The sequence below is a fragment of the Microcaecilia unicolor genome, unplaced genomic scaffold, assembly GCF_901765095.1.
Source record: "Microcaecilia unicolor unplaced genomic scaffold, aMicUni1.1, whole genome shotgun sequence".
Lineage (NCBI taxonomy): Eukaryota > Metazoa > Chordata > Amphibia > Gymnophiona > Siphonopidae > Microcaecilia > Microcaecilia unicolor.
In genome coordinates, this window is record NW_021963169.1 from 96571 (window position 1) to 108769 (window position 12199).

The following is a 12199-nucleotide window of genomic DNA, read 5'->3' on the forward strand; positions in this document are numbered from 1 at the left end:
GGCGCGGTATATAGAATACACTTAGTTGATATCCTAGCGACTAAAGCTATACAGCTCCATTTATACCAACAAATACGTGGCATAAATCCCTGCGCATATTTACGTGGACTGGGACATATTCTATAATACGCGTAAATTTGGGAATGTTCATGAAATGCCCATTTCCCTGCCTATAGCCACACCTCTTTTGAAGTGCGTGCTTTAGAATTTAGGCGCAGTTGTTACTGAATACGCTTAGCAAGTTATGTGCATAAATTCTAATTATTGCCAATTAGTGCTCATTATTGCTTGTTAATGGTGTTAATACTGATTGGCCACTGTTGGAAACAGGATGCTGGGCTTGATGGACCTTCGGTCTGTCCCAGTATGGCAATACTTATGTACCTGATAATTTCCTTTCCTTTAGTCAGCTGCACCATTCTGAAATCTGCCTTTGGAAGACTAAAGCCTGTGGCTCTTGGGGTGCTCTGTTCATTTCTTTTCAGTAAAAAAAAAAAAGATAATACAATGAGAAACAATGAGGTAATCCTCGAAGATGAGGATAGCACCAGAAGGGTATACCAGTGAGTTCACTGGAAAAGCCTAGATTTTTCTCTGCCTCCATCTGCTGGTAGGAGGGGATAACACCCCTATGTTCAGAATGGTGCAGCTGACTAAAGGAAAGGAAATTATTCAAATATATGTGTACATTTTAGAATATTTGTTAAAAATATCTCATTCATTGTGTCTTGTATCTTGTATTATACAGATGTCTTCCAGGATGTCAGATTTGCCAGCAGCTAGTCAGGTAGGTGATTTCAATTTTTTTTTTTATAGTGTCTTTCTCATATTGTATGTCTGTGAGAAGTTATCACTGATGATGTACAATAAAACATATAAAAAAATTAATTCCTTTAAATCCTGCTAGACCAGTCCAGACTGATGGGTTTCGTGACCCTACCAGCAGGGCTGTGGAGGAGCCTGAGCCAGAAAATAGTTTTTGGTAGAGTTGGAGATGAAGTCGGTAAAAATGTACCAAGACTGACTCTTTCTTAAAAATAAAAACTTTATAAAATATAAATTTATCATTTTATATGTACCTATTTTTTTGTCCTGTTAAAGCCTAATATCAAGACACAGATGCTCATCAAACCAGCGAGTTTTCTCCATTTCTTACTGGAAAAGGTTCTGAAAGATTATGAACTTAAAAAAAAAACAAGTTCTATGTATTGTAACTGACAATGCTTCAAACATGCTAAGTACAATTAAACTAATGAATGCAGACAATGAAAGTGACCAGAGATATTGGAATGTTTGAAATTGAAGAGTATGCTCCTGCAACTGAGGAACAAGCTAAATTTGCTATAGAACAATAAAATGATGATCTTTTAGATGATCTTGTTTTAGCTGCCTGAAACCTCTCCCAAATTCACCACATGCGCTGTTTTGTGCACACATTGCAGTTAGCAATAAGACACAATCTGCAAGAAGGATATGCTGCTGCTCTGATTGGCAAGGTGAGGAAAGTAATTATTGCTGCCAGAAAACCTCAAGTTGATTCCATTTTGAAGAGATGAGCTGGAAAAGGGACAGTTATCGATCAAGCCACACACTGAGGCAGTACCTACTTAATGATTCAGCGCTTGCTTGATCTGAAACCCTTTATTTTGGACATGACCAACCCTCAAGTGATGCTAAGTGAAAGTCAGTGGACCCAGGTGACACAATTGGAAGAGTTGCTTTGACACACGTTTACAGTGACTAAAAAATTACAAGCTGAGGATTTAACTGCCAGTATGTTCTTTGAAGGAGTAGAAGAACCTGATGTTTCATCTGTCCCAAAAAGGAGGGTTAATTGCAGATGGCATTCTTGGTTCAAGAAAATGAAGAGAGGCACAATTATTAGAAAATAAGATTCTTTTGGCAGCTGTTTATGTAGACCCAATACACTGGATTCTTCTGGAAGATGAACAGCTGACTAAGGGGAAAAGTGCTCTTTGTGAGGTGTAGTTAGGATGAATGGGTTGTAGGAATGTCAGGAGGAAGAAGTTGAGGAGGCTGATGACATTGCAGCACTAACATCAACTGAGGATGAATTTGATTTTGATAAATATCTGGATCAGAAAGAGTGTGCAAAGCATCTTTGCATAAAAAAGGATTCCTCTAAACAGTGAACAAATTGAATACATTTCAACTTAATTTCTCATTTGCACTAAAAAGTTGAAAAATGTGATCATCAAAACCGGTCAGAAAGCCATTCCTTTATATTAGAGCTGTTGCTCAGGTGGTTACTGCTTTACCACTGACCCAAGTTAGTGCTGAGAGTGTGTTCTCTGCTCTGATAATAATTAGTTCAGATTTGAGGTCATTCATGAAGGAGGATCTGACTGAGGTGATTCTTTTTCTGAAGACAAGATTTCTCCCTTGTACTATTGGATTCTCCAATTTGTGGACTTGAGCTGGGTATATTATAATGATGTAAAAAATGTGGGGGGGAGGGGCGCTCAAGTGCTAGCGGCGAATGGACACATAGAGGTTGAGCTCCTCGAGCACTACTAAGATTTTCACTTTTCTGATGATTCAGATGCATTCTTTCAGTTGAAATGATATCTGGTTTATTCTAAGATGTCACCGCAAAGACAAAACTAGAATTGGCGTTCTCAGGCTATTCCATGTCTAAATGGTGGAAATCTGTTCCAGCCTCACCCAGTAAAAATATGGCGAACGACAATGGAGTACAGGCCACTGCAGATATCACAGCGCAACTAGAGCGCATTATGACATTGCTTACTGAAAACAACTCTACAGTGAAATCTATCCAGCAAGATATTTCTCAAATGAAAGAGCATTTTTCTCACTTTGAAGGTCGTTTAGATGAAGCTGAGGTGAAGATAAGTAGCCTTGAGGACGGCCACATGGTCTTCAAAGATACTCACAAAATGGCGCTGGAACTTGAAGCTCTGGAAGACGCAAGTAACTGGAACCGCAGAAATAACATTCGGATCTCGGGAATCCCTGAGAGTCGTGAAGGTACGGACATTGTTAAGTTTATTGAACAACTGATTCCCTCAATTCTTAATGCTGAATTTCGAGTTGGAAATATACTCCTTGTTAAGAAATTGAATTACTCTATACTCTCTCATACATGTGACTCCGAAAGATGCTGGGTTCTGGTGAAGATTAAATATGATAACTACACCTTATCTCTGCTAAATGTGTATGTACCCAATGTGGATAACACACTATTTTTTCAAGACTTGAATACACAGTTGACATTAGCTGGCTCAGAATACATCATATTGGCAGGAGATATGAACCTACTTCTGGATTTAGCTTTAGGCAGAAGATCCCCTGGTAAACCAAAAATTTTAAAATTCACTTCGGCTTTATCTCATTTACTGGATTCATGGAATTTGATAGATTCCTTGCATATAATTCGCCCAACTGATATTGACTTTACTTTTTATTCATCACCATATGATTCTTACTCCCGTCTGGACTACATATTTGTTTCTCAATCTTTGCTCCTTGAGATGACTAAATCTTCTATAGAACCAATAGTGGTATCAGATCATGCTTGTGTGACCCTTAACTTAAGAATCTCCTCACCTGCTATACCTTTTATGGTCTGGAGGTTTAATGCTGGTTTACTCAAGGATGAGGACTTTTGTTCATCTTTATTATCCTGGTTTGAAGAATATTTTAACCTCAATGAAACAGAAGACGTGGATTATCAGTACTGTTTGGGATGCTTACAAAACATATGTGCGGGGGGAGATAAGTTCACATCCCAAAAGTATAGAGCAGAAGAAAGAACTCTCCAACATGGAAAGGATTATTACACAACTTGAACACTCATATTGCCATTCTAACAATAAAGATACTCTTCTGGAATTACAAAAATTGCAATTCCAATATAACCGTGTTTTGAGCTCCAGAGCAGGTATAATCCTAGCATTTGAACAAGCTTCTTATTATGCAGGAATAAACAGAGCTGGCAAAGCCTTAGGTAACTATCTTAAAAATCATCTTTCATTTCTGCCATTCATGATGGGACATCAATAAAGTCCGACCCAGCTTAAAGGTTGGGGTTTAAAGGAGGAATTGTAGGTTAGTGATAGGCAGAATAGAAATATAAAAAAGCAAACTTTATTAACTAATCTGCATACTCTTTTCCCCCTAGTTTTAAAACTTGAACTTTGTACCACAGCATTGACAGCATTAACAGATAGCTTTGGGAACTTAAAGGTTGGGGTTTAAAGGAGGTTAGTGATAGGCAGAATAAAAATATAAAAAAAGCAAACTTTATCAACTAATCTCTGTACTCTTTTCCCCCTAGTTTTAAAACTTGAACTTTGTACCACAGCATTAACAGCCTCTAGCAGGCACTGCAGGAACTAGTATAGTCTTCATCCCGCCCACCCCAAGCACAACTCTTCATTTATAGTCGGTTATTGTAATTAGGACAACAAGCGAGGAGTGCTCTTACAGAGTTTTAATCTCATTTCATTACTTCCTAAGAAGAAAAAAACTAAATAAACCACCCAATATACCATACAAACTAAAGACATTTTTGTATTAGGCTAATATCCTTAATACCTTAGCAAGTTTTAAATTATTGAAAAACTCAAAAATACTAAGATGGAATCAGCAGTCCAGCAGCGAGAGGGGTGCTATCCAGTCTTTTGCATTGAGTGTCACATGTATGATTATCTCCAATTTGGTGAGTGGTTATATGTGTGTGCCTGATGCAAAGAGCTCCTAGCTCTCAGAGAACGAGTCCGTTCTCTTGAGGCTAGAGTAGCAGACTTGGTGGAGCTGAGGGAGACAGAGATGTACATAGAGGAGATCTACAGGGATGTTGTAGACAAGTCTCACCTCCAGTCTGGCAACCCCTGTGCTGCCCTGGAGGAGGGAGGTCTCCTAGAAGGAGAGTATCACCCTGGTGAAGTAGGAAGTACTCCTGTAGCCAGGACCTGCCCACCAGGGGATGTACTATCCTCTCGCAATGAGGATATGTCTCCAAGAACTTCTGCGCAGCAAGGAAGGGTTAGGACAGATGTCGTAGTTTGTGATTCAATCATTAGGCATTCAGATAGCTGGGTGGCTGGTGGACGTGAGGATCGCCTGGTGACTTTCCTGCCTAGTGCGAAGGTGGCGGACCTCAAGTGTCACATAGATAGGATTTTAGATAGAGCTGGGGAGGAGCAGGGTGTCTTGGTACATGTGGGTACCAAAGACATAGGAGAATGTGGTAGGGAGGTTCTGGAAGCCAAATTTAGGCTCTTAGGTAGAAAGCTGAAGTCTAGATCCTCAAGGGTTGCATTTTCAGGGATGCTTCCAGTTCCACTCGCAGGACCCAAAAGGCAGGCAGAGCTCCTAAGTCTCAATGTGTGTTTGAGATGATGGTGCAGGGATGAGGGATTTAGATTTGTTAGGAACTGGGTGACATTCTGGGAAAGGGGGAGACTGTTCCGAAAGGATGGGCTCCACCTTAACCGGGATGGAACCAAGCTATTGGCGCTAACTTTTAAAAAGGAGATAGAGCAGCTTTTAACCTAGAATTGGGGGGGGGGGGGGGGGGGAAGCAGACAGTTGACCTGGATTGCATGGTTTGGTGTGGAGTATCCTTGAAGGATACTATTTAAACAGGATATTTAGGATTCCCAGTAGAGAGGTTTCAACAATGCTGAAAGTAAGCCAGGTGCCCTTATTGAGAGAGCAGGATAAAGGATGCACTTTATCCCCTTCAACTTGTAAGCAGCTTGTAGATCAAAATAAAAAAAACATAATTTGAAGTGCCTGTATACAAATGATAGAAGCCTAAAAGATAAGGTGGGAGAGTTAGAATATATAGTACTAAATAATGAGATAGCTATAATAGGCATTTCAAGGGTAACGATGCGGAAGAACTGAAAGAAATCTTGGTGAACCTGGAAGATGTACTGAGCCAAATTGACAAATTAAAGAGTAGTAAAATCACCTAGACTAGATGGCATACATTCAAGGGTACTCAATGTGATGCCGATTTTTTTAAAGGGTTCTAGGGGTGATCCAGGAAATTGTAGACTGGTAAGACTGATGTCGGTACTCAGCAAAATAGTGGAAACAATTATAAAGAATAAAATTACAGAACACATAGACAAACATGGCTTAATGGGACAGAATCAGCATAGGTTCAGGAAGTCTTGCCTCATGAATTTACTTCATTTCTTTGAAAGCTGCAAGAATGGTATGAGATTTGCATTACAAGATGTATGAGGAGAGACTTGCTGACCTGAACACGTATACCCTGGAGGAAAGGAGAAACAGGGGTGATATGATACAGACGTTCAAATATTTGAAAGGTATTAATCCTGAAACGAACCTTTTCCGTAGATGGGAAGGCGATAGAACTAGAGGACATGAAATGAGACTGAAGGGGGGCAGACTCAAGAAAAATGTCAGGAAGTATTTTTTCATGGAGAGAGTGGTGGATACTTGGAAAGCCCTCCCGCGAGAGGTGGTGGAGATGAAAACGGTAATGGAATTTAAACATACGTGGGATAAACATAAAGGAATCCTGTTCAGAAGGAATGGATCCTCAGAAGCTTAGCCGAGATTGGGTGGCAGAGCCGATGGTGGGAGGCGGGGCTGGTGCTTGGGATGCGGAGTAGTGCTGGGCAGACTTCTGCGGTCTGTGCCCTGAAAATGGCAGATACAAATCAAGGTAAGGTATACACAAAAAGTAGCATATATGAGTTTATCTTGTTGGGCAGACTGGATGGACCGTGCAGGTCTTTTTCTGCCGTCATCTACTATGTTACATAGCTCCCTTACCTTGTCTGCTGAGCCCCCCAAATCCCCCCAAAACCCACTACCAACAACTTTACACCACTACCATAGCCCTTACAGGTGAAGGGGGGGGCACCTAGATGTGGGTTAAAGTGGGTTTGTGGTGGGTTTTGGAGGGCTCACATTACAAGTGTAACAGGAAGGGGGGGGATGGGCCTGGGTCCACCTGCTTGAAGTGCACTGCACCCACAAAAACTACTTCAGGGACCTGCATACTGCTGCGATGGACCTGAGAATGACATTTGATGGCATAGAGGCTGGCACAAATATTTTTAAAGATTTTGTTTTGAGAGTGGGAGGGGGTTTGTGACCACTGGGGGGAGTAAGGGGAGGTCATCCCCGATTCTCTCATGTGGTCATCTGGTCAGTTCGGGCACCTTTTTGTGCCTTGGTCGTAAGAAAAACAGGACCAGGTAGTTGTTCAAGTGCTCGTCAAGGACACCCTTTTTTTTTTTCCAATTATGGGTCGAGGACGTCCATGTGTTGGGCACACCCAAGTCCCACCTTCGCTACGCCCCCGTGAACTTTGGTCGTCCCCGCGACGGAAAGCAGTTGGGAACGCCCAAAATCAGCTTTCGATTATACCGATTTGGGCGACCCTGTGAGAAGGATGTCCATCTTCCGATTTGTGTCGAAAGATGGGCATCCTTCTCTTTCGAAAATGAGCCTGATATATCATTTAAAGTACTCCTGGATTATAACTGAAGGAAATCTTGTTACCTTGGTTTAAGAACTGACCAGTTTTACCAAAAACAAATGATGTAAGCTTCAGGGTATGTACAGTGCCTTATGAAACTCTTCATGTATGTCTATATTTTGCATTTCCTGTCTAAAAAAAAAAAAATAATTAAATAAAAAATACATTAAAGACGTCTATTTCAGTCAGTAACAGGGCTGCCTGAAGGGTATGTGACACCCTGAACCAGCTGTTGCTGGCATAGCCCCCCCCCCCCCCCCAAAACAAATCTTGTGTTCAAACCTGTGTTGGTGGTTTTGGCCATGCAGAGCAGAGAGCACAGCGGTGAGAGTAAAACACACTTTTGCTGCTATGATGGCTGAGTTGGTGAGGCAGGCTTTGGCATCCTGAAACAATACCTCACCTAGCTCATGCCTTGAGCTGGCCCTGCATAACAGTACAACATATTTTACATCAGTGCTTCCCAAACTGTGGATTATGACCCCATCCCGGGCAAGCTGAAAAAAAAACCTTAGCTTTTGTCTCCCAATGATCCCGTGCTATAATTAGGCCTACAGGGGATCCATAGGAAGTGAGGAATGGCGGCAGGGTTGATTGCAATGCAGCATCGATAGAAAGGTAGGCCTCTGGCGGTCGCTTGCTTTTTCTTGCTTGGATAATGGGATTGCAGCCACAGAAAATTTGATAAAACATTGCTCTTAATGGTCAATGTGAAAGAACTATAGAAATTAAAAAGAAGCTAAATAAAATCAGGACTTTTTGGTTTCTTATTGTTATATTCATAGCAAACCCACATTAGTTCCAGCTCTAAAAATTTCTATAAGAAAGCCTGTAGTAAGTTAAATAGAGCCCACTTGTGTACAGTCATAATAGCTGTGCTGATTGAAATACTCCTGGATGAAGAATCAATCTGTTTTCATTTTATGAACTGAATTTGAAGCAAAAGTCTAAACATGCCGAACATATAGGTTTCGAAAGACCTCCAGGAGTAACGTTATTCAAAGACAGAGTGGGGGCAGGCTATAGGGCTTCTGGTTTTAGTTTTTGAGAGCTAATTTATAACAGACATAACGAAACACCTGAATTATATGTTACAAAATGGGCTCTTCCCGAAGGAGAAAGGAAATATTCTACTCACCCCCATACCCAAAGACGCAAAGAAAAGTGCCAGTGAACTAACCAACTACAGGCCAGTAGCATCTATTCCCTTAATAACCAAACTAACAGAAGGGTTGGTGACCAAACAACTCACAAGCTATCTAAATAAATTCTCAATACTCCACGACTCCAAATCAGGATTTCGGTCTAACCATAGTACTAGTTACTCTTATGACCAAATTCAAACAAATGATTGCAACTGGAAAGAACATACTTCTTCTACAATTTGACATGTCAAGCGCTTTCGACATGTTTGATCATGGAATACTGCTACATATCCTTGAGTACTTCGGAATTGGAGGTAATGTCCTCAATTGGTTCAAGGGATTCCTAACCACACGATCATACCAAGTGACATCTAACTCGACTACTTCAGCCACATGGATACCTGAATGCGGAGTCCCACAGGGATCCCCCCCCCTCGCCGACCCTATTCAACTTAATGATGATACCATTGGCCAAACTATTATCGAACCAAAACCTTAACCCATACATATACGCAGACGACATAACGATCTACATCCCATTTAAACATGATCTAAAGGAAATTTCCAGTGACATCAACCAAAGTCTGCATATCATGCATTCGTGGGTGGATGCTTTTCAACTGAAACTTAATGCAGAAAAAACCCAATGCCTAATACTCACCTCGCAACATAACAAGAACAAATTCACAGCCATCAACACACCAAATCTGAACCTTCCTATTTCAGAAAACCTAAAAATTCTTGGAGTTACCATCGATCGACACCTAACACTCGAAAGCCATGCGAAAAACACAACCAAGAAGATGTTCCACTCAATGTGGAAATTAAAAAGAGTAAGACCTTTCTTCCCAAGGAATGTTTTCCGTAACCTGGTACAATCAATGGTGCTCAGTCATCTGGATTACTGCAACGCACTCTACACCGGCTGTAAAGAGCAAATAATCAAGAAACTTCAGACAGCCCAGAACACGGCAGCTAGACTCATATTCGGCAAAACAAAATATGAAAGCGCTAAGCCCCTACGAGAAAAACTACACTGGCTCCCACTTAAAGAACACATCACGTTCAAAATATGCTCCCTAGTTCACAAAATCATTCATGGAGATGCACCAGCCTACATGTCAGACCTGATAGACTTACCACCCAGGAGTGCCAAAAGATCATCCCGCACATTCCTTGATCTACACTTCCCTAACAGCAAAGGTCTAAAATACAAATTAATGCACGCATCAAACTTTACCTACTTAAGCACACAGTTATGGAACGCACTGCCGCGCAACTTAAAAATGATCTACGAACTAACGAACTTCCGCAAACTACTGAAGACCCATCTCTTTAACAAGGCTTACCACAAAGATCAACCAATGTGAATATACATAACTCCTCCACACATAGTTAGAACTGTCTTATAGTATCTGCTTGTTATACAACTATCATGTGTTATCATTATCATGTTGCCAAAGATTCTTCTGTAACACTTAATGCCTAATTTCTATTATATTTCCACTATTCATGTAAGCCACATTGAGCCTGCAAAGAGGTGGGAAAATGTGGGATACAAATGCAATAAATAAAAATAAATTTTGTGTGTGTGTGTGGGGGGGGGGGGGGGGGGGGGTTCCAAATAAATATGATATTTATATACTTTCTCATATACATTTTATTTATAAAAAGAAAACAGGACACTGTGCTTGATGTACCTTCAGTCTGTCTCAGTATGGCAATGCTTATGTTCTTTTTGTTTTAATCATGCTTTTCCTGTTAGGGTTCAAACTGGATGCAAAATTAAAACAAAAAACAAAATAAAATATGCATATGTATGCTAGTCTACTGATGGGCTAGTGAGATTTATGGGACTGTCAAATTCTGTAACTAAATTAATGACATTTTTCTACAAGGTGCTGCTGTGGTCGGTTGGTCAGGCAACATGCCTGCTTTACTGCAAGTCTTGCCATGAAATACTCGGATGTGAAACTAGGTGAAAATCTGAATCAAGAACTAGAAGAATGGTCTGTGGAAAAGCATACAGAGGAAAGTCCAACTGATGCATATGGCATCATTAACTTTCAGGGTGGCTCACATTCTTACAGAGCCAAGGTAAGGAAAAATTGTGTTAGTAAATTGCATCTTTTACCCAGAAGCAAAGGATGTTCTAGTTGTAATGTTGACAGAGGCTATGCTTTTTTTTTTTTTTTTTGGCTAAACCAATTTTGCAGAAACACACTGAAAGGGAGGAGGAGTGGCATACAGGTTGAACTGTGATACAGGAGATTTCCTTAAACACATATTCATAACTGCTCTCTACCAATGAATCTCTGCAAGACCTAGAGTAGGTTACCTCCCTGTGCCTCTGAGACTGTCATTTGTTTTGATTTGTTTTTTCCATAATTTCAGAACCTGTGAGATGGTTGTGTCCATCAACCAGAAAATGGAGCTAGAGAACTGAAAACTGAGCTGAGACATCTCTCTCTTGGCATCCAGTCCAGCTCCACAGTATTTTCTTTCTCCAGAAAGTGGACACACTTTTCAGCCTCTGGTTCTGAGTGCTTTGCTCCTGGTCCAGTTGGTCAGCTGGTCCCCAGTTGAGCTTTGTGAGTGGCTTGGGTTTACAGAGTCATATCTGGAGGTCTCCAGATCCTTGTATGTGGTGCACTGTGAATTTACTTCTTCCCTCCCGTATAAAGTATCACAAACTCATTTTACATGGTATATCTTGTTGGGCAGACTGGATGGACCATACAACTGGCTTATTCGTGTGTCTTGCTATTTAGACAGTGTGACAACGCCTGACAAAATTGTCCATCTTCTGCAGTCGCTGGGTTTTGTGATCTATTTTGAGAAGAGTAGACTAACTCCATCGCAAATGCTGGAGTATCTGGGTGTTCTGTTCAATACAACAAGGGAGAGGATATTGCTCACGGAACATAGGAGGTCAAAAACATTTGTCTTCTCAGTCAAGGCAGACCCAGGGTCTGGAATTACGTCCAGGTTCTGTGGTCAGTGAGAATGGTGATGGAAGGTGGTGCCAGGGGAAGGGCTCATATGCAGCCATTACAGGAGTCTGTTCTCAGCTTCTGGTCTTTGTCTTCACAGAAGTATGACCTTCATCTTCCTTAAACACTGGTTGCCGTACAGAGCATAGTCGCCTAGGAATTTGACTGTCGGAGCTCCCTTTCCGATAACACAATGGGTGCCAGCAAGTTGGATTGGGGAGCTAGTTACAAGTTCCATCTGGCATAGGGCACGTGGATGAAACAGGAGTCTCGGTGGTCAGTAAATCACTTGGACCTCATGGCAGTGTGGAATGCCTACGCAACTTTGCACTCTTTCTGATGAGGGCCCCAGTCCAAATATTCTCCAACAGTGCCACGGCAGTAACTTATATCAACAAGCAAGGTGGGACCTGCAGCTGTCTGATGACAAACGCATTGGAGGCGGCCTCCCTCATGAATTGGGTGGAGAAAATCTTCTCTGCTTGTCAGCAGCTCACATCACTGGGTCCTTTTATGAATACTCAAAAAAAAAAATCTTTCATCAATATTTC

General features: G+C 41.2%; 1 protein-coding gene across 1 annotated transcript in view; it reads left to right on the forward strand.

The window, feature by feature from the left end:
• The window catches only part of LOC115459036 (transient receptor potential cation channel subfamily M member 7-like), a 128052-nt gene that overhangs the window by 96420 nt on the left and 19433 nt on the right, over window positions 1-12199 (forward strand). Inside the window, exons 3-4 of the mRNA XM_030188901.1 lie at window positions 749-787; window positions 10554-10752. Coding sequence (XP_030044761.1) covers window positions 749-787; window positions 10554-10752 — 238 coding nt within the window. The remainder of the gene's footprint in view (window positions 1-748; window positions 788-10553; window positions 10753-12199) is intronic.